Source organism: Neofelis nebulosa, chromosome 14, assembly GCF_028018385.1.
Source record: "Neofelis nebulosa isolate mNeoNeb1 chromosome 14, mNeoNeb1.pri, whole genome shotgun sequence".
In the NCBI taxonomy this organism is placed as follows: Eukaryota; Metazoa; Chordata; class Mammalia; order Carnivora; family Felidae; genus Neofelis; species Neofelis nebulosa.
The window spans coordinates 49,031,317-49,055,132 of record NC_080795.1 but is presented as its reverse complement, the minus strand read 5'-3'; the positions used below and the strand labels follow the sequence as shown (position 1 = coordinate 49,055,132).

Sequence of the window (23,816 nt, the reverse complement as noted above, 5' to 3'; positions counted from 1 at the left end):
GTCCATCAACTGATGAATGGATAAAGAAATTGTGGTTTATATACACAATGGAGTACTACGTGGCAATGAGAAAGAATGAAATATGGCCCTTTGTAGCAACATGGATGGAACTGGAGAGTGTGATGCTAAGTGAAATAAGCTATACAGAGAAAGACAGATACCATATGTTTTCACTCTTATGTGGATCCTGAGAAACTTAACAGAAACCCATGGGGGAGGGGAAGGAAAAAAAAGAAAAAAAAGAGGTTAGAGTGGGAGAGAGAGCCAAAGCATAAGAGACTCTTAAAAACTGAGAACAAACTGAGGGTTGATGGGGGAGGGGGGAGGGAGGGGAGGGGAGGTGATGGGCATTGAAGAGGGCATCTTTTGGGATGAGCACTGGGTGTTACATGGAAACTAATTTGACAATAAATTTCATATAATAAATAAATAAATAAATAAATAAACAAACAAACAAACAAACAAACTCAAGTGGATTAAAGACCTAAATGTGAGACCTGAAACCATAAAAATCCTAAAAGAGAGCACAAGCAGTAATTTCTCTGACATCAGCCATAACAACATCTTTCTAGCTATATCTCCTAAGGTGAAAGAAATAAAAACAAAAATAAACTATTGGGAGTACGTCAAAATAAAAAATGAGGCACCTGGGTCGCTCAGTCAGTTAAGCATCTGACTTCGGCTCAGGTCATGATCTCACTGTTCATGAGTTTGAGCCCCGCATTGGGCTCTCTGCCGTCAGCAGGAGCCTGCTTCAAATCCTGTCACCCCCTCTCTCTCTGCACCTCCCCCACTTGTGCTCTCTTTCTCTATCAAAAATAAACATTAAAAAAATATATGTTCCTAGAAAGAAAGAAAGAAAGAAAGAAAGAAAGAAAGAAAGAAAGAAAGAAGGAAAGAAAGAAAGCAAGCTTCTACACAGCAAAGGAAACTATCAAAACTAAAAGACAACTTACTGATTGGAGTGTATATTTGCAAATGATATATCCAATAAAGGATTAGTATCAAAAATATATAAAAGAACCAATATAACTCAACACCAAAAAAAACCCAAACAATCCAAGTGAAAAATGGGCAGAAGACATGAACAGACATTCCTCCAAAGAAGATATACAGATGGCCAACAGACACATGAAAAGTTGCTCAACATCATTCATCGTCAGGGAAATACAAATCAAAACCATAATGATATCTGTTAGAATGGCTAAAATAAAAAAAACTCCAGGAAAAACAACTGTTGGTGAAGATGTGGGGAAAGGGGAACCCTTTTGCACTGTTGGTGGGAATGCAAGCTGGTACAGCCACTATGGAAGACAGTATGGAAAAAAAATAAATAACAGAACTACCCTATGATCCAGAAATTGCACCAGTAGGTATTTACCCAAGGAATACAAAAACACTAATTTGAAGGGATATATGTACCCCTTTGTTTACTACAGCAATATTTACAATAGCCAAATTATGGAAGGAGCCTGAGTGTCCATCAGTAGATGGACGGATAACGAAGATGTGGTATGTATGTATGTATGTATGTATGTATGTATGTGTGGTGGAATATTATTCAGCCATAAAAATAAATGAAATCTTGCTATTTACAACACTGTGGATGGCTCTAGAGAGTATAATGCTAAATGAAATAAGCCAGTCATAAACCACAAATATGGTTTCACTCATATATGGTATTTAAGAAACAAAACAAAGGAACAAAGGAAAAAAGAGACAAACCAAAAAAACACACTCTTAACTACAGAGAACAGCAGATAGTTACTAGAGGGAGGTCAGTTGGGGGGATGGGTGAAACAGGTGATGGGGATTCAGGAGTATACTTATTTTGATAAGCACAGAGTAATATACGGAACTGCTTAATCGCTATATTGTACACAGGAATATGGCACTGTATGATAACTACACTGGAATTAAAATTAACCAAATAATATGAAAATGTGACATGATACTGAGCAACTGAAGGAATGTAAGAAATGAAAAAAAAAAAAAAAAAGGACAATGAGGACTTCTACTTTCTGGCAGTGTGACCAACTAAATATCTCCTGCCACAAAACATTCAGATTCTGGATAAAATGCAACAAATACACTTTACAATATATTGCTGAGCACTGTATACACTAATAAAATAGCACAAAATGTGTAAAGTGAAAAGCAACAAAACTACAAGGATAAATGGAGAATTCCATGATCTTAATGAGAAATTTCAATACATATTTCTTAGTAAGTGAAAGAACATACAAAAAATTAATAAATAAATATGAGATGTGATTACAACACTACAATTAACACGTCTGATTTAAAGGGCACATATAGAACCCACACCCAACAATTAGGGAACAAGAGCTTTAAAGGACGTTGGACCAGTGGAGAGTCCACCCTGTCTTGATGGGGCAAAGTGACTGAGCAAAGACAGGGCCACCACAGGTGGTGTTCCACATCTCCCTTGTATGAATGATGCTGAGATTGACCCTTTGCTGCCTAAGAGGAAGTTGTTAGAGAACAGCAGAGGACTTTTCTCAAGTTTCTGTATCCCAAGAGGGAGAATGCCCAGACTGTGTTGAGTATCCATTCTGGGACAGAGTTGGAAGAAGCATGGGCAACTGGTAACACTTACTTCCTTATTTACTCCCAAAATGCCTGGTTCCTAAAATTTTTGAGTGTCTGTTAATGAGACTCTATACTGGAAAGAATTAAAATATACTATGTTTAATTCTCCTAACTCAGGAGTCATACTGCAACAGCCAGGATAAATTGATGGTCAGCACTTAAGAACTATTTATTATCCAGTTTAAGGGCAGGCAGAATAAAAGTGACACATGTACTTTTGCTGTATTAAAATAATTTCCTCACAGGGCAAGTCATTTCCTTACAAGTCGCATCCTTTGTTTAATTCTTCTAGAATGTCAACACTGATTAATCCAATAATACTAGTTTGTGTGTATGCAATGTGCAGAGAATAAATCAGACACTGAAAACTCAAATACCTGCAGGGGCTAGGCAGGTAAATTCGGAGGGGCAGAAGATAGCAGGAGTAGTTGGTAGCAGCTGCCATTCAACTCTAACAGACTGTTATTTGAAAATGGGGACACAGAATTATCAGATATATCAATTTTTCATAAGAGAGCTAGAATCTAGATTTTTATGTTCAAATCTCCAAATTTTAAATTTTGTCACTTTAATATAAATATTTAAAATACCATACAGGACAAAATAAGACACTTTGGGTCGGATCCAGCTTGGACCACTTTCAAGTGGTTGCAAACTAATAGACATAAAGAATTTAAACTTGGAAGGGACTTTAGTGGACTTTTAAGTCTATTATTTTCAAAAAGTGTGTGTGTGTGTGCGTGTGTATTTTGCCAAGTAAGATTTTCTTTAAATAAGAGATTACAAAGAAGCCCAATATATTAAATAAATAAAAGTGCAGCTGCTCTGGCTGAAAAGGAAGCCCTCCCTCTGAGATACCTCTCACTGCTCCCCTTCCCTGCCAGTGACCTCAAAGCACTTCCAGAGATCACAGTCTGAAAACCAATAACCTGATCCAGACCCTCAGATTATAAGTGAGTAAACAGAATCCGACTGCTTATTGAAGTTGTTGTTGAAATCCCCAAATCTAGCCTGAATTAGAATTTAAGTGCCCATATTCTTATCTAATGCTACTTTTTACCAATTCTATAGGTACTGATAGTAAATTAGAATTTTGATTTATTCAGCACTTGCCATTAACTGGACACTGTGCTTTTCCTACCCCAATTCTTTTTACAACAATCCTATGAGAGAGATGTTCTTATCTCTACCTTGCAGATGATGAAACAGCCTCTAAGAACATCAAGTGTCCTAAGTAGCAACCAGGAGGTGAGCCTGGGCCCGTAAGACTGCAGAGTGCATCCTCTTTGAACTCTGACACTACACTACTACCCAGCTCTAACTGAAAACTACCCCTCACAAGATGGGCAAGAAGACCAATGAAGATGAAGGGTAAACAAAAGATACCAAAAGAGGACAGGTAATCTTCTATCTGAAACGAAAGTCTTCAGTTTGAAAAAAATAAATGTTCCCAGGACAAACAATCAAAGAGTACAAAACCTCGAACTACATTTATCACATTATAGATGGTGCAAGTACCTCCTGATGCAGGTAATTTTTTTAAACAAATCATTATGGAACAAATAAGAGCACTTCAAATAATGGGTAGTCGGCCTATTATTGCACTCATCCCAATCAACTGAAAACAGAGTAAGTGGAACGAGTGTATTTCCCTGATCCTTTGAACTAAAAAAAAACTCAATAGGAATCATTTATGGTTTTCCACAAAATGTCCTAGGCTTCTCAGAAACCAAACCCCCAGAGATGGAAAAACTACTAACTTGACTATGACATTTCTTTTTTTTTTTTTTAATTTTCTAATGTTTATTTATTTTTGAGAGACAGAGCATGAGCATAAGCAGCAAGAGAGCAGAGAGAGAGAGAGAGAGAGAGACACAAAATCCAAAACAGGCTCCAGGCTCTGAACTCTCAGCACAGAGCCTGACGTGGGGCTCAAAATCACAGACCATGAGATCATGACCCGAGCCAAAGCTGGACGCTTAACCAAGCCACCCAGGTGCCCCTTGACTATGACATTTCTTATGTCCATAAATCTTATAATCAGAATTCCATCATATTATTAAACTGGTATTTATATACAGCAGGACAAGTGCTATTTAAATATGTGAACTGAGCAAAGATTTAAATTCCCTAGTCTCATCGGTCTGCTCTTCCTTCCCCCCTTAGTGACACACCTCCTTCAAATCTCTCAGTAGGTAACTCAGGGCCTTCATGGTCTCACTCATGAATTTCTCTTTTTCATATTTCATTTTCAAAGGCTCAGAAACTCATCGAGTGACTAACCACAACATAAAATATCAATTCAATAATAACTATTGAATAGTAACTCAAATAGTCCAGTTGATTATAGTTTTAACATTCAGAGAAATAAAAGGTAGGCTCCTTTAAGGAAATGGTCCCTGGCAGAAATCCTGTGGTAGATACTATTAGTACTAACAGAGATGAGGAAGAAGAGGGCAATTAAGAAGGCAACTGATGCCTCCATTCTGAAATATAACCAGAGTCTAACTATGATAAATAGACAATAAGAACCAAAATATGCAAAGTAGTTTATATGATCCTTTGCCTGGTATAATGCCAGCATCCTAATTCTGGTTCCAGCTTTGCCATTAACTACTAGTGCCACCTTCAGCAGATCATTTTCTGTGTTCAGTCTCAGACCATCCATCAGTAAGATGAGAGTGATGAACTGATGGATGGTCTCTGAGGACATTTCATGACTCAAAAAGTTTATGAAGAAGGTAACAAAGTCTTGCGTAGCAGAGCTGGACATAAATTTCAAAACAACTGTAGGTACTACAATGACCTTTTCTCCTTGATCAGTAATACTGTCTTGCACTGAGCTCTCGGGTGAATGCTTATCATTTCCATCTGCGCAGCAGCCCTATTTTGGGGAGTCCCAAAGTAGGTGAGATGCTACAGAAACTGAAGAAGGGATGCAGGGGTGCAATCTTCTAATAAACACATAGGCACATAATCTAAACGTGGCCATTTGGATATTCCATGGCATTGGTGACAGACTGATCATATGGCATGATCTTAGCTGTGTCCTGGTTCCCTTTGCTCCTCTCTATATTCTGAACCTGGTTCTCCAGTCTCCCCTGTGACTGAAGAAGCTATCTAATACCCATCCAGTTTCTGCTTAAGTTAGTCAAAGCTGGTTTCTATTGTTTGCAGCCAAAAAGACTGACTGGTACAGCAATTACGTAAGGAATGGGATGTAAGTGACCTCAGTGAAATGGGAGGAATTCTAGAACTGGTCTTCTGACCTAATTGGGGCCAAAAGCAGTGAACCATTCTGCTGAACCATTCTACCAGCATTTGGAAATGGAAGTCTGGCAACCCAGGGTATACGGCAGCTAGTTGCATTATCCTTGTAATCACTTAGATTCCCAGAATGTCTTAGAATGATATGCCCAGTAAAAGTAAGGCTGAGTGGCTACTGCCAGAGAGGCAGAAAATAGTATGAAAAGCATGAAATATTCAAGGATGGTGGGCTGAGGTGAGTGCCTCTAGTGCCCCTAGTGCCTCTAATGGCAGTGTTTAGCCTAGGAAAAGAAAAGAGTGACAAACTGACATTCCTAAATTCTTGGCTGGAGGTGTGGAGTGAAATACAAGGATCAAAAAGACTTAAGGTTTAAGACGTTGAAAACCAAATGCACAGTTTGATCCTGCATGTTGCCAAATTACATTAGTTAAATTTGCTACCCTTTCACACAAGAAATCAAGAGTTATTGTGATTTGAAAGCCGTGGGAGCCCCCGATCTTAAGTGGGGATACAAGACAAGGTTCAGAGATTCACACGATGCTCTAAACCTGAAGACCTCAAAGCAGACCCTCATCCCCGGTCTGTCAAGGCAGATACTCCTCACCTGAAAGATTTACTTTGTAAGAGGAAAATAAATAGCTTCATACCACATCCCTACTGTTCTTCAATGTCTCAACCCATAAGCATAGTTCTACCCTAGCATGCCCTGGGAGGGTCAAGTCAAAAGCAAATCTGGAAAACAGGAGCATACATTACTTGTAAGACATTGTTCACTTACATTGGTTTCTGAGTGTGCTGGATTAAGGAGGAAAGAACATAATTTCAGACAGTGCTAAGACACACTGATATGGCTGTATTCATTCTAGATTCAATGTGCTAGTTTCATAAACTAGGCTTCTGAAGGTCAGATGATAAATGGGCTTATGACAGAAGCTTAGTGGGAGCCCAAACTCAACCCATTGTAATTTCCCAAGTCCACACATGTATACTTCAAATTGCTGTATTTAGCAATAGCACAATCACAAAACTGGCTTCTTGGATAAACATTATTGTGGTAGAAGAGGTCAAATGAGAGGTCTCCCTCTACCATGAGAGAAAATCGAAAGCAGTAATGCAAGCCAGAGAGGGTTTCCAGAGACTAGTAACATCATCAAAAACATATTTAGGGATGTAATTCTTAGCACCTGTCCATTGTAACTTCCCAGTACAACTGAATATATTATTAATAGATTGTCTTAAACCTTAATCAAAGGGCTCAGATGCTTTTCCAGATGTGGTCTCTTTACTGCAGCAAATCAGTACCACCTTGGCACTTCATATGCAGGCCCATGCTAACCTGGCCAATGCTTTTTTCCTCCAAAAGCCATTTACTTTTATCTAGGAAGGATGACAACACATCTTTACCAACTTGCCTTAGAGCAGTGGTTCTCTAAGAGTGGTCCCTGAAAAAACAGCAGCAGCATCCCAAAGGCATTTGTTAGAAATGCAAATTCTCGGGGCACCTGGGTGGCTCAGTGGGTTAAGCGGCCGACTATGGCTCAGGTCATGATCTCACAGTTCATGGGTTCGAGCCGTGTGTCAGGCTCTGCACTGACAGCTCAGAGCCTGGAGCTTGCTTTGGATTTTGTGTCTCCCTTTCTCTGCCCTTCCCCTGCTCATGCTCTGTCTCTGTCTCTCAAGGTTAAATAAATGTCAACAAAATTATAAAAAAAAAAAAAAAGAAAGAAATGCACATTCTCCATCCCACCAAGGACCTACAGTTTCAGGAAGGGGGTGGGAGCAGCAATCTGCGTTTTACCAAGCCCTTCAGATGATTCTCATGCACACCAAAGTTTCAGAAGCACCACCTTAGAATAACATCAGCTCTTCAGCTCTGTGCCTCAATTTCATTGTCAGAGACTCTAACCATATTGCTATTTCCTAGGACATCACACTGGCCCATCATATTTAGGACATAAAAGCTGATAAGGCCATAGATATACATCCAATGAGGATTCCAATATTAGCCCTAAATAAATAAAAGGACCTTCCACCTTGGTTTTGCTAATAGTTCCTGATAGAAACAGGACATGACTATGGGACATCTAGAGATAACATGCCTAGTTACCTCTTATACATTGGGTACTATCTAACTCACCTACTCATAACATCAGGTGTACCCAACAGCATTCCATCTTCAAGTGGCCTGGGCTGAGCAGATATTAAAGACATGGGAAAGCAGCATGAACATACTGCTTACACTCTCAAAATGCCTGCTTCTGCCACGCTACCATCTTTTCCTGGAAACACACCAGCTAGCTCCCCATGCTATGACGTGGCAATGGAAGGAATCATAAGCCTGGAGTTGGTGGCATTCTAACCCAAAGAGAAAGCTTGGGTTAGCATTCTACTAGAGAGGGATCAAAAGAAGAAAAACATTTTTATTTTTAAAAAATATATAAGCAGGGGCGCCTGGGTGGCTCAGTCAGTTAAGTGACCAACTTCGGCTCAGGTCATGATCTCACGGTTTGTGAGTTCGAGCCCCACGTCGGGCTCTGTGCTGACAGCTCAGAGCCGGGAGCCGCTTCCGATTCTGTGTCTCCCTCTCTCTCTCTGCCCCTCCCCCACTCATGCTCTGTCTCTCTCCGTCTCAGAAAGCAACATTAAAAAAATTAAAAAAAAAAAAAAAATATATATATATATAAAAGCAGACTGCTCCTGTGGCAGTATCTTAGCTATGCCTTGACTCCCTTAGTACTAAAGACAGAGATACATAAACATTTGTCTCTTTGCTGAAACATGAATCCCACATGGAAGCAAGCAAGCAAGCAAGCCACTTTACTACTAAATGAGACCAGGCACCGCAAGGCATCTGATTCTCAGCTCAGGATCCGTGCTTTCTACCCACAGTGACTTACACAAGTAATTCTCAAGGAGTGATAAATTTCTTATTTATTCCCTATTTATTTATTTTTATTTTATGAGTATATTTACTCATTTTAAAATAGTATTTATTCCTTTATTCCTTACTTGAAAAGGCATCAAAACAAAGCCAACTTCTAGTAATGGTAATGAAAATTGAGGGAAAGTGAAGAAATCTAAAAAACAACTAAAGAAAGTGATAGGTCTTGGCTAGACAACAGAGTCACTAAAGATCTACAGAGCTCCTTAAATTAAGTTTACATTTCAGAGAGTACTTTTAAAGTGGTTACAGAGATCTCAAGTAAATTCTTTGAGAATGTCAACGGACTACTATATAATAAAGTGATGCAAACTTTTTCAATTATTTTCATGAATGTGACCAATGCCAGGAAAGTGAGATTCTTTAAAAAATACAAAGCGGAGCCTAGAATACAAGAATTAAAAGCAGGAATTTGCATTATTTCCATAATGGGAATACTTGTTATTTTCACGGCAGTTCTTAGCAGGCAGCAGTATAAATTTTAAATTATTTCTCCAAAAGAGTGTTTGTTTTGGAAATTAGACAAATATACATAGTAACTGATTGGCACTACAAAAGAATCTGTCCAATAAAGAGTCAATTTTTTAATTTAAAACTTGTAACTTGGAAAAACTCTAATTCCAGGGAAACTACGCATTCAGGTACACATTCAACAAATATTAAGGAATGCATACAGGACAAATACACAAACTAGAGTAATAAAGCTTCATTATCTACATGCCACATTCTCAAGGAAAGGAAATAACCACAACATAACAGTCTTCCCAGAGTCTGAAAGAACCATGTTCCTGTATGGATAGGCTCTCCCGAAGGCATAACCAGTAATATCCTAGACTGTGGGATAGCAAGGAACGGCCCTGCAGGAACCTGGTGCCTATCAGCAGAGCCTCCCGGGAGAACTACTGTTCTCTGGTTACCTACAGGTCTAATCCTGATTCCGCAGACTTGGAAACAGTCATAACGCTTTCTATTACTGCAACACAACATCACAAAGGAAGTTAAGCTTGCGACTTCTACATTTAAAACACAATAGTAGCCACTATACACACACCTGACTTGCAACACTTTTCAATATCTATTTCATTTTGAATGACTCAACAACTCACTTTCAGAATCGTCGCAGCTATTTTCAGAAAGTCTTCCCTGAAAACAAAAGTTAGTCACACTAAACATTTTCTTGTGTATGGGGATAGAAGAGTAGAGAATAAAGAGGAAACGAAGGGGTCCACTAGACTCTAAAAGCAGGAAAGTGAAAATGTTTAAAAACCACTGCCCGGGGCGCCTGGGTGGCGCAGTCAGTGGAGCGTCCGACTTCAGCCAGGTCACGATCTCGCGGTCCGTGAGTTCAAGCCCCGCTCAGGCTCTGGGCTGATGGCTCGGAGCCTGGAGCCTGTTTCCGATTCTGTGTCTCCCTCTCTCTCTGCCCCTCCCCCGTTCATGCTCTGTCTCTCTCTGTCCCAAAAATAAATAAAAAACGTTGAAAAAAAAAAAAAAAAAAAAAACCACTGCCCAACAGAAATAGGTTTTTTTTCCTTATAAGTCTGTTTATACAGGTTTTCTTCATCTCTTTATTTTTAATTGAACAGAGACATTTTAGGAGTGCATATTAACAGGTGGAAAGGAAAGAGGTTTTTTTGGCTCCCTTCCCTTTAGACCTTTCAAAAGTGGAACGACCACATGCTGTTCCAAACACAATACATGACTTTGCTTTTGCTTAGAGCTCAATGAAGGCAATTCAAAAAGAAAAATACAATATTCCTGTTTCCATTTTCCCTAGATCAGTCTCAGCTCTTTCTGGATGAAATCAGTCTCTCAAGGGACATCAACCTCACAATTTGGGAAACAATGCTCTAGATATGAAACAAAAAGGAACACAATGGAAAATCAGCAGCCATTTGTTTTTCTACTTGGGAGAGTTAGGCTGTACAACATCCTTTTCATTACCAAGCCAAGTTACTATTCAGAATTGTAAATTAACTCTTTGCAATACAAATGACTTCAGCTTCAGATAACAAAATAAGGAAAAAAAACTTAAGTCCCTTATTTCAAGCAATCTCTGAAACAAAACCAAAGAACCAGAATATCCCAGTCAGTGGTCTGTGATAAATTTGGCCTAAGAAAAATTTATGCGGAAAGTAAATTACATATAGCTCAGGTAACATATTAACAAGAATGCATAATAATGTTTACTTAGTACATGCTCTGTGTTTATAATCCTTAAGAACACTTTCAAATACCTTAAACCAGGTTCAGCAAACTACAGGCTGTGGGCCAAAACCAGTCCACTGCCTGTTTTTGTAAATAGTTTCACTGAAGCACATCCACATTCATTTGTTTACATATTGTTTATGGCTGCTTTTTTTTTTTCCTGCGATTGCAGAGTTGAATAGCTGTGACAGAGTCTGTATGGTTTGCAAAGCCAAAAATATTTATTATTTTACAAGTTTGCACTCCTTGCTCTAAACCAATGGGTCTCAAATTTTAACATGCATAAGAGACACAGTTTCCTGGGCTCCATCTTCACAGATCATGGTTCACTGGGTGAGATGGGGTCCATGAACTGCATTTCTAACAAGCTCACAAGCTGCTGGTCTATGAAGTGAACTTTGAGAACCACTGCTCTAAACCCATCTCATATAATCACAGATGAGCACTCATAGCAGATACTACGAATTCTATAAAACAGGACAGCCCTCATACAAAATGAAAACTAAGAGAAGATAGATCATTTGACATAAGGAATTCTTGGTGGCTAAGAAGACACAACTGGTTGCCATAATCAGCTGATAATTCTTCAGCCCCTCATCCTAACATTAATTCATATGGAACACAGGAAATTCAACAGGGACCAGCAATAATCGAAGACAGTTGTGTTGGAGGTATAAAACCCAATCTGTTCTTTAAAGAAGCTGTAAAATGCCTTTTTTTTAGTAAAAGCTGAGCTATATGCAGTTATAACTTAGTATTTGACTGAATTGTAATACAGTGTTTTTGTTTTGTTTACAGTACAATGTTCGAAAAAAATCTGTTACATATGATTTATAATACAGTGGGCCAATCAAAAGATGAATTCTGGCACTCCATACAAATAAATATAAATGGTTAAAAATAAAATTCTTTAAATGAATCCTAAGAAACATGTGTCATGCTAAAATGGGAAATATTAGAGGAAACAGAGGATGTCAACTGATACATTTTATCAGAACTAGGCTCAGGTAGAACCAAAGTGGGTGATATGAAACCACCTAAAAATATCAGAATTTCTTTCACCTGGACACTGCAGACGACAGAGGTGGAAGGTAAAAATTTGTAGGTAAAATTCTCTTTGTTGATTTTTTAGAGCAGGAAACACCACCTTTTTACTTACTCAGCTTTTACTGTGTATCTATCATGCTCTGAGGCACTGTACTAGGCATTAGGGGAAAAAAATGAATATCCCTACTCTCAACACTTGCAATCTAGTGCGAACCACACATATAACTACAATACAGCGTAGTTAAGTATTTAAGAACCATTGTATACTAAGTACTATCAGAGTGTAGAAAGTAAGCAGATTACATATGCTTGGGAGAAAGATGAAAGAAACTGAGCACGGAGTTACTGCTTTAACTGAGACCTGCAGAAACTGAGCCGGTGAAGGATAGGTAGAGAGCCTGGGAAGCAACCAATACAATGTGTGCAAAGGTAGAGAAGTGAGAGGGAGTAATGTGGATGTGAGTTCTACAAACAGGTCAGTTTGGCTGATGGAGATCATGTAATATGAGAAGGGACAAGACAGGAAGCTGGACAGGAGAGCAGGGTCACATATGAAGAGCCTTGCATACTACGCTAGAGTCAGGTCTTTATTCTTCCAGCTTTAAGGAAATGGTGAAGAATTTTAACCCCAAAGTGGACTATGGATATACGTTTTATTTTATTTTTAAGTTTATTTATTTATTTTGAGAGACAGAGAGTGAGCAGGACAGAGGCAGAGAGAGAAGGAGACAGAGAGAATCCCAAACAGGCTCCACACTGTCAGCGCAGAGCCCCAGGCAGGGCTTAAACTCACAAACTGTGAGATCACGACCAGAGCCAAAGTCCAACGTTCAACTTGACTGAGCCACCTGGATATGTGTTTTATAATAAAATCACTTTGACGACACCAGGGGGGAGAGACTGGTGAAAACTGAGACTTTGTATTCATGGCACAGATAGGGAGGAGAAAGGGAGGTAGGTCTGGTCTGAATAGCAGTTTAAGAAAAACACCAAAATTCCCAGTTTAATTTTTATAGAAATTAAGTTTGCGAAGCAGCAGCAAAGACTAATATTAATACATCACATTCTGAATGTTAGGGTATATTGTCTTTTTTTTATCCAATAAGGTCAAAGGCTAAAAAAACATCTAAAGATGACATTACGGCTCAGAGCCTGGAGACTGCTTCCAATTCTGGGTCTCCCTCTCTCTCTGCCCCTCCCCTACTCATGTGCGCGCGCGCGCGCGCTCTCTCTCTCTCTCTGTCTTTCTGTCAAAAATAAATAAACATTAAAGATGACATTATGGGAGCGGCTGGGTGGCTCAGTCTGTTGAGCATCCAACTTCAGCTCAGGTTATGATCTCAGAGTTGGTGGGTTCGAGCCCCACGTTGGGCTCTGTGCTAACAGCTCCGAGCCTGGAGCCTGCTTCAGATTCTGTGTCTCCCTCTCTCTCTGCCCTTCCCCTGCTCACACTCTGTCAATCTCTCAAAATAAAATAAACATTAAAAAAAAAAAAGATGACATTATGGTCCATGTTGACAGAGAAGACTGTCAGATTATAGGCTTAGACTTTGGACAAATCCTAACTTCTCTGAGCTTCAGTTTCTTCAACCTATATGATGCAGGGTTCAGGGGTTCTTAATTGGTTTCTTTTGTAATGTTACTCATTTTATTTATATATATATTTCTTAATTTTTTGTGGGGGCACCTGGGTGGCTTAGTCAGTTGAGTGGCCAACGACTTTGGCTCAGGTCATGATCTTGTGGTTCCTGAGCTGGAGCCCAGCATTGGGCTCTGAGCTAACAGCTCAGAGCCTGGAGCCTGATTGGGATTCTATGTCTGTCTGTCTGTCTCTCTCTCTCTCTCTCTGCCCCTCCCCCGCTTATGCTCTCTCTCAAAAATAAATAAATAAATAAATAAATATTTTAAAAATATTTAAGAACTTGGTAAGGCATGAGCTATAAAACATATCAGAGAAAACATGAATGAATTATATAATTACTCTTTGAAGGTACTCCTACTACATACTTTATTTTAATCAGATTAAACTATCAAAATGGTTCTGATTAATCAATGAAACGATCACTGCATCATTTGTTCAGTGTTCAAAAGGATATTCTGCGTTGGTTTGAAAAACCACTGAAAGATTACCATAAGGTAATTTGTAAATCCTTTTAAAGTACATCTACTTAGCTTTAAAAGCTCTGTTATTTTAGATCTGAATCTACAATGAGGTAGTCGAAACCCTATTCAACGAAACAACAATGGAAGCCTTGAATGTGCAAAAACAAAACTAATCGATTTTATAGTGTCTATATTAAAACTGTAAGGGTTTCATTTCTTAGCAACACTCTAAAGGGATGTTCTTTCAGGAGACTTATCAACCTAACAGATCTGTATGGCAGGGCAGGTTCCTGTCTCTACAGGTAACTCTCTTCCCACACTTCCCTAGCAATCTGCATATCTCTAAACCAGGGGCAGGTAACTAAGGCACCTAAGGCAATCTTAAGTGTCACTTGCCTCTCCCCAGACTTGTGGTTTCTTTTAACTGGTATCTTTACTTAAGTGTTCTGCTGGAAAAAAAAAAAAAAAAAAAAAAAAAAAAGGTCACTTTTCAGCAAAACTCTATCTACAGCCCCCAAATCTTCCAGCAACTGATATACCACAGAAAAACTGTGCCAAGTGAACATTAACAACTACTTACGACAAGGTATGTATGTAGTTCAGACACTTTTAGTCCAGGCAATATAGATTATATGTTCATTTAATTAGGAAAAACTCAGAATTCACATTTCTAGAGGAACTACCATAATTGACTCAGGAAAGCAAAATATTTGCCAGGTGTAAGGTACTTCAAAATCATAACTACATTTCATGTAAAAGAAACCCTATCTTAAGCAAATCCACTATCAAAGGCCACAAATCTACCCAAAATTTAAGTTAGTAGGAGGAATTAATTTTCAAAAGGATGTATTCAAAATATGACTTGTCACAATTTGAAGAAATCCCTTACGGTGTTTAAAAAAAAAAAAAAAAAAAAAAAGTCAACATTTATAGTTTATTCCAGAGCAGAGCATAAACTATTTCTCTATAAATATATGAAGAGGGGCGCCTGGGTGGCGCAGTCGGTTAAGCGTCCGACTTCAGCCAGGTCACGATCTCGCGGTCCGTGAGTTCGAGCCCCGCGTCAGGCTCTGGGCCGATGGCTCGGAGCCTGGAGCCTGTTTCCGATTCTGTGTCTCCCTCTCTCTCTGCCCCTCCCCCGTTCATGCTCTGTCTCTCTCTGTCCCAAAAATAAATAAAAAATGTTGAAAAAAAAAAATTTATAAATATATGAAGAAATACTCACCTCCATTTTCACAGCAGCTGTACTCTGGTCATAATGACCCATTAAATTAGGGAAAAATGTCATGTTGTAGGCCATTTTCATACATCTGGGAACAGTAATTGGTTCACAGGTGAAAAGACTGTGTCCTCGTATGAAGGGTAGAAAAATACACGTCCACAAAAATGGAAACATTTCCATTTTCTTCAAATTCCTGGTTTTACCACATGGCTTGGATTAATCTTTCTTTTCATTCTCTGATTTCCATCCGAAAATAAAATGTTCAAATTCCTCTTTCGTTATTTTACCATTTTGAAGGAAGTTCTTTTCCTGAAAATGAGTTCTGGGTCAATTACTGTAAAAACAACCGAGGGAGTGTATCTGCAACATTTGTCACAAACTCAAATAGGGACATTAAAGTGCAGAGTTAAGATTTTGACCCTGGATAACTAACACTGGAAAAATGACGGAAAATTCGGTCCTTTGGAGACACCTTCCACCTGCTTTGGCACAGAATATGTAATTTGTTGAGCAAGTCTCATCTCTAGGGAACTGATGATAGAACATTTATGCTGTCTAGAACACCCGGTAAAGGGGGGGGGGGGGCAGAGGATGAGTGAGATGGAGGGAAAAAAAAAAGTCATGCTGGGGTTGGGAATAAGTTCAACGTATTAATAAAATCGTGAAATCTAAGGCCCCTGTTGGGTATCTTACCACGCACAGGAAAATTCTGTCCCAGGGTAATTTCTTAAGATCTGATGAATTCTTAAACTTAAGGACTCCAAAGAGCCAGTTTTTGTGGCGGTCTCTGGGGGAATATACTTTTCTGTTTTTCAAAAGGCCAACTAGGGGGAGACGTCTAGGATTCCTCCCGGAGGAGCGAAATTCGTTTTCCCGGGCAGGGGCGAGCGAAAGGGAAAAGGAGCCAAGCTGGACCGGGAGGGCCACGGAGTGTCTGGGCCCTGAATCGCGAATAACCGCACGCCCAGCCCAACACCCCCGCCCGCCCCCTCCCCGGGTGCCCAGGCTTCCAGCGCGGGGCAGACTAACTCGCCCCACACCCCTGCACCTGCCCCAGGCCTAGAGCCGGGCAGCAGCGTCCCGGCCCCGCTCGGTAGCGCGGGGACCCGGCGGCGCCCTTCAGGAACTGGCCCCAACTCGTGCGGAAACTCTGGCCCGAGCGGCCTGTCCCGCCGCCGCCCGCCCCGCACCTGTGGCTCCGAGCCCGCCGCGCGCGCCCCCGAGGCCCGCCTCGCTCTCCCCGGGACCCACTCGGCCCCGGCCCCCCGTCCGGCCGGCTCGAGGAGCCTCAGCTCGGCCGGCGGTCGGAGGCAGCCCTCCCTCCAGTCCTCGTCCAGCCTACCGTCCGCGCACCGCGACCTGAGACGGCTCCGGGAAGCGTCCGGAACTCCAGCTGCCTCCGGAGCGGCACCGGGAGCGAGAGCTGAGCGATCCCGCGAGACTGCGCGGTCAGGTCGGGCGGGCAGGTCTGGGCTCGCGGTGGTGGTGGTGGCGGTGGCGGCGGCGGCGGCGGCGGCGGCGGAGGACCTGGCCCTCCGCCCGACCCCGCCTGCCCTGCGGGCCCGGCAGGCGCCCCAGTGACCGGTGTCGGGCTGCGGGTCCCGCTGTGCGGCCGGCAAGTCCCCTCCACCGTGCCCCCTGTTCCGGTACCCGCAGCACACGACTATTCCTCGGGTCCAGAGGGGTTCAGCCTAGAAGGGTTTTTTGAAGCTGTTGGTGATCCCCTAAATAAAGCTTCCTTTAGGAGAACCCACTGCATTAAGGGTTTCAGGACACAAGATTTCTCAAAGGGGGCTGATGTGCTCTGTAAAAGGCGAAAGATGTATACGATCTGAAGAGAAACCAGAGTATACTGATGTGCTCTCTAAGGTCAATTGTCCAAGGGACCTTAGCTGGAAAGTGGGTAACTTCCTGGATAACTGTCCTTAAAAAAAAAAAAAAATCTTTTATTCATTCTGAGGTACAGGTGGCAATGGGATTTCAGCCTTGGCAGGTGCCACAGTTTTATTGACACAAAACCGTAATAGAAAGTTGAACCACTTTAAAAGTCAGCCTAGTTTTTAGTACCAACTATGCCACACTGTCATGTGCTTCACCTCTTCATCTCTCCTTTCTTCCGAAGACCTAACAAGCTGGGTTTTTTGTTTTTGTTTTTGTTTTTGTTTTTTGTTTTTGTTTTTGTTTTTTTTACCATCTCCATAGTTGTGTCTTTTCTAGAGTGGCATGTAGTTGGAATTGTACAATATGTAGCCTTTTCAAATTGGCCTCTTTCTCTTAGTAAGATTCTTCAACTCCTCTCACGGCTTGATAGCTCATTTCTTACTAGTGCTGAGTAAATTTGCCATGGTCTGGACGTACCGCGATTCACCTACTGGAAGGAGGTCTTGGTGGATTCCAAGTTTTGGCAATTGTGAATAAAGATGCTATAAACCCCAGTTGTATTCAGGTTTTTGTGTCAATGTTAAGTTTTTAACTCTTGTGGGAAAATACCAAGGAGCCCAACTGCTGAATCATAAGGTAAGAGTATGTTGAGTTTTATAAGAAACTGCCAAACTGTCTTCCAGAGTGTCTATTCCATCTTGCATCACCCCTAGCGAAGTTTGACATTTCCTGTTGCTCCATATCCTCCACAGCATTTGGTGTTGTCAGTGTTCCAGATCTTGGCCATTCTAATAGGATCAGAGTGGTAGCTCATTGTTGTCCTGACTTGCACTTCCCTGATGACATATGATGTGAACATCTTTTCATGCACTTGTTTGTCGTCTGTGTATCTTCTTTGATGAGGTTTCTGTTCAGGTCTTTGTCCTGTTTTTTTTTTAATTGAGTTGTCTGTTTTCTTATGGTTGGCTTTTAAGAGTCCTTTGTATATTTTGGATAACAATCCTTCATCAGATACATCTTCTGCAAATATTTTCTCCCAGTCTGTGGCTTATCTTCTAATTCTGTAGACACCGCCCTTTGCAGAGCAGAAGGTTTTGATTTTAATGAAGTCCAGCTTATCAATTATTTCTTTCATGGATCGTGCCTTTGGTGTACAGAAAAAGTCATCACCAAACCCAAGGGCTTCCAGATTTTCTCCTATGTTATCTTCTAGGAGCTTTATAGCTTTGTGTTTTACGTTTAGGTCTATATCCATTTGGCGTTGATTTTTGTGAAGATTTTGTGTAAGATCTGTGACCAGATTCATTGTTTCCCAGGTGGATGTCCAGTTGCCCCCGCACTGTTCATTGAAAAGGTGATCTTCGACTCTTAAAAACTGAGAACTGAGGGTTGATGGGGGGTGGGAGGGAGGGGAGGGTGGGTGATGGGTAGTGAGGAGGGCACCTTTTGGGATGAGCACTGGGTGTTGTATGGAAACCAATCTGACCATAAACTTCATATACTGAAAAAAAAAGAAAAAAGAAAAGAAAGAAAAGGTGATCTTTGCGGGCACCTGGGTGGCTCAGCTAGTGAAGCATCCAACTTTTGGTTTTGGTTCAGGTCATGATCTCACAGTTCATAAGATTGAGCCCTGCATCAGGCTTCACGCTGACAGCTTGGAGCCTGCTTGTGATTGTCTCTCCCCATCTCTCTCTGCCCCTCCCCTGCTCATGCTCTCTTTCTCTCTCTCTCAAAATAAATAAATAAAACATAAAAAAAATAAAAGATGATCTTTGCTCCAGGTGTTGTCTTTGCTCCTTTGTCAAAAATGCGTTGCTATTTCTGGACTCTCTATTTCTGTTCATAACGAACAAAGCTGGACCAGGAGGGTAACAGAATGTCTAGAGGAGAAAGGCTGTGGGCCCTCAATCACAAATAACTGTACCCTCCAACACACACACACACACACACACACTCTATCCAGGCTTCCCGCACTGGGCAGGGTAACTCACCCCACACCCCAGCACCTGTCCTTGTGTTGAGCATGTCTATTGGTACCATTCTTCCAACAGCATTTGCTCACTTCATGTCTCTGTGTCATATTCCGGTAATTCTTGAACTCTTTCAAAGTTTTTCATTATTATAATATTTGTTACAGTGAAATGCGATCAGTGATTATGATTCACTGAAAGTTCAGACCATGGTTAGCATTTTTTAGCAGTATTTTCTAATCAGGGTATGTACATTGTTTCCTCAGACCATGCTATTGCACACTTACTAGACTACAGCATAGTATAAACGTGACTTTTATATGCACGAGGAAGCCAAAAAAATTGATTTGACTTGCATTAGTTCAACGTATGCCTAATTGCAGTGGTCTGAAACCAAACCCATAATATCTCTGAGGTATGCTGGTATCTGCTTACATTACCAATCTGGTTTTGCATGCTATCTACTTATTCCTTTAGAGCCCTTAGCATATTAATCATACTTATTTTAAATTCCTAGTCTGACAATTCCATCATTTCTGTATATCTGAGTCTGGTTCTGGGGCTTGCTGTTTCTTCAGACTAAGTTTTTTTTTTTTTTTTTTTTTTTTTTTTTTTGCATTATAGTATGCCCTGTAACTTTTTGTGGAAAGCCAGACATGATGTACTAGAAAAAAGGAACTGCAGTAAATAAGGCTTTAGTGATGTGCTATAAGGTAGAGGTGAAGTGGGGAAGCATTGTATAGACCTATGATCAAGTCTCAGTCTTTTAGGGGACCTGTGAACTTTACAATTGCTTATCAGATTATATATACTCCCCTCAGGTGGGACAACATTGCCAGAGTGGGCTGAGTGTGGTTGGGTGTTTTTCTTCCCCCAGGTCAGTTAGGCTCTGATAAAATCCCAATAAGTTAGGTGTTGGCAAAATAATTTCTCAAGAGGTTAGATCCTATTAAGATGAACAGGATGTTAAGGCAAATTTCAATATGGTTTCTTTCCTCCTTCCCCTGCCAGACAGGAGGGGACTTTTCTCCAATAGTCATTGTCAGAACTTGGCAGAGCTTCAGGAAGTGAAACTGACAAGTGTGGGGTCCCCCAAAGACTGGGCCCCAGTGGCGCGTTTAACTCTCAGACTTGTCCACACTCAGTCTCCAGCAATTCATCAATTATAGTTCGGGTTTTCCTATCCCCTACCTGTTACCCTGGAAAGGTACAAAAACCCTGGAAGGTTTTTGCTCACGGGTTTCTGCTCTGGCTAGTTATTATTCTCTGTATCTGCCTGTCTTCTAATTTGGGGAGCAGCTGTTTTCTTTATGTCCTCAATTCTCGGACAGATCTCAGAAGAGTTGTTGATTTTCAGTTTATTCAGCTTTTTACTTGTTAGGATGGAGTGATGGTTTCTAAGCTATTTACATGCCAGACCAGAAACTCCCAATTCTTCATTTTCTGAAATAAGTATTGCTTTAAGAATTTGATCACTATTTCAGTTGCTACTGCTTTAGCAGAACAAAATTTCTCTGAAGTAAAATTAAGTTCAAAAGTTCCAAGAGCTATGTGCCTGGGTGGCTCAGTCGGTTAAGCATCCGACTTCAACTCAGGTCATGATCTTGTGGTTCATGGGTTCGAGTCCCATGTCAGGCTCTCAGAGCCTGGAGCCTGCTTCGGATTCTGTGTTTCCCTCTTTCTCTCTGCCCCTCTCCTGCTTGTGCCCTGTCTCTCTCTGTCTGTCTCTCAAAAATAAATAAATGTTAAAAAGTTCCAAGAGCTACAGTAACTCAAGAAAGCTATGTAATTCAGCATTATTAACAAAACACTGATTGTAAATACAATACAATACAATAAAATCTTGATTATAATAACAAAATTAAGTGATTCCGCTAAGATGAAAAGAAGAAAATAAATTTTATGGAGTAAATATATCATTTGTAAACTGTGTTAAGTTTTTATTTTATTGCTTATCTAAACATCTTCAGCCCATCACCAGGCTAAGCATAGGCACACAGTTAAATTTCTTCATTCTGGTAATTTGCCTATACTCATTAAAATATAGCTGTATGCATTAAAAAAAATTATTTTATGATAAAGATAGGGGGCAGAATATATTTTATTTAACAGTTTATTAGCTTGATTTATGGCTTTTAAGTATGTAGACATATAATAGGGTGTCCTCCTTGGTACTTTTGCCTGGAGCAGGCCAGGTAATGTGGGTAGACCTGCTCGTGACCTTTGACCTGATGTCCTGGCCTTAGGAGCTGAGGGAGCAAACAGCAGCAGGAGGACCCCAGCTGGAGGAGTCTGGGTGAGCAGAGGCAGACAGAGAAGGCAACACAGGGAAAGAGGAACTTGGGCTCCAAAGGCTCCTTCCCTCCAGAAGTTGCCTCCTAAACTCTTGTTTGCCCAACCCTGGAAAGCTCTGCCCACGGCTGCAATCCCTCCAAGTGACATGTGTGAATCTGACGGCTTACTGACTTCATTTAGGGGGGTCTACGAACACCAAGTAGAGGAGAGCCTTTATTTGAAAACTTTCGCTTGGAGCGCACGGCGCTCCCTGCTCCAACAGCTAATGGCCGCAGTGTTTGCAGCATTGCCATTAACCTTCTGCGGCGGTTGTATCCATTGTGGTTGGCCAGAAATAATACACCTTCTAATTACCACCCCCAGTATTACCGGGAAGTAAAACTTTCAGCAGTAACATGATGGTGCAGGAAGGAGCCGCATATTTGAATGACAGTTTGATGTAAAAGATTGTGTCTTTGGGGGCGCCTGGGTGGCGCAGTCGGTTAAGCGTCCGACTTCAGCCAGGTCACGATCTCGCGGTCCGTGAGGTCGAGCCCCGCGTCAGGCTCTGGGCTGATGGCTCGGAGCCTGGAGCCTGTTTCCGATTCTGTGTCTCCCTCTCTCTCTGCCCCTCCCCCGTTCATGCTCTGTCTCTCTCTGTCCCAAAAAATGAATAAAAAACGTTGAAAAAAAAAAAAAAAAAAAAAAAAAAAAAAGATTGTGTCTTTGGAGCTCTGGCATTGTCATTTACAAATAAAAAGAGTCATAATGCTCGAGAAAAACAGCTTCAGCTCCACTAATGCTTTGGGTTACACTTTGAGCCTGTGAGCTTACCGTTCGGTTGATTTCAGTGGCTTCCATCTGGTCATCTTTAATATTTAATATCTTACTTTTTTTCTAGCAAAGCAGTCGTATTAAGTCAAATATTAGAAATGCTTACTTTCCTCTAAAGCTGTTAGCATATAGGAAAGGGCCTCTGCCTCAAACTTAGTGATACAGATAATAACTAAATTCATTTCCTTTGATACGCAAAAACAACTTCACACCCAATTGTGCATCACGGGCTGCTAATGACTATATGTATTTGTTTAATTGCCTTAAAAACCAATGGGATAAGTGTGTGGTACAGGGTGACAAATGAGGGAAGATATAGAATTAAATTTTAGAGAAAGGGGAATTAGAGAAATATTACTATTTTTGCAGTTCAATAGAAAACTTCTGTAGAGGAAGTGCGCTTTGAGGAACAACCTGACTGTAAAATTATGAAGAGATTTTGCGTTCCAAACACGGCACGTGGCTGGGGAGACGGTGGCAACAGGATCATTTAATACAATAGATGTGTGTTTTCATTTGAAGGCAGAGGCAGAGATGTGCCATGAAGCTAACGAAGCTTAAGCTTTAGGGACCTTTCTAAAGCTCTAATTCTGTACTTGAAATCTTATGTTCTTTTTGATAAAAAAGAGTCCCTAAAATTGTGTAAGCTTCAAGAACCTCACAATCAGACTTTATTCCTCCTGAAAGGAGGAAAATAGTACAATGGAGACCAGGGACATGGAATGACTCAGGTAGAGTTTGAGGCAGTTACTAGCAATTACGAGACTTGATTTCCACTAAGAAAGGGGGGATGGTGAAAGGGGACGCTGCTGACTTATGTTCTTACCAATAATACATTTATAGAACTAGTTAATTTTGGTTTGCATAACTTTAACAAAACTTAATACATTTATGTATGTATGTGTGCATGCGTGTGGGTGTGTATTTAAGGGAAAATCGAACTCTGGGCAGTATGTGTGCAGGCAAGGTCCTTCTTGCAGACATCTTTAAGCCAAAGTAAGCCCTTCCACTCTTTGTCCCTCCACCCTTCTCCCACCTGGAGACTCTTCCTGCCAAAGACAGAGGGGAAATGGGAGTAGGGAGTTCCTGGGAAGAGGAAATGCTTCTCCCACATTGCTTGGCCTGGTCCTTTACCTTCTCCATCAAGGATGAGGAATTTCTTTCATCAGGGAGTTTTCTTCATTATCTTCTCCCCTGTGCTGGATTTTTTTCTCACTCTGTTGTATCTACAAAGCAGAATCTACATTTAAGATGGATTCAACCTCCAAATGAAGCTGCTAATGGACAACTAAAGCCACAATTATAACATCGTACACCCCAAACTCATATAATGTTATATACCACTTTTACCTCAAAACAAACAAATTTGGGTCAATTTTGGTCTTTTTGTAAATATAATTTTTTTTACCTTTATTCGCATTTACGTTACGCAGAATTTACTCCCGGACCAGAAGT

The 23,816-nt window shown here is 40.8% G+C and overlaps 1 protein-coding gene across 2 annotated transcripts in view; it reads right to left on the bottom strand.

The window, feature by feature from the left end:
• FZD6 (frizzled class receptor 6) overlaps window positions 1–16,875 on the bottom strand; it is a 44,604-nt gene extending 27,729 nt beyond the window's left edge. The window contains exons 1-2 of one of the 2 annotated variants that reach the window (XM_058698745.1): window positions 16,745–16,875; window positions 15,406–15,711 (exon numbers count right to left, since the gene is read on the bottom strand). In XM_058698745.1, the coding sequence (XP_058554728.1) occupies window positions 15,406–15,582 (177 nt within the window). In that variant the 5' untranslated portion in view covers window positions 15,583–15,711; window positions 16,745–16,875. The remainder of the gene's footprint in view (window positions 1–15,405; window positions 15,712–16,744) is intronic. The other variant, XM_058698746.1, reaches the window with a different exon arrangement.
• Window positions 16,876–23,816: the final 6,941 nt, after the last annotated feature.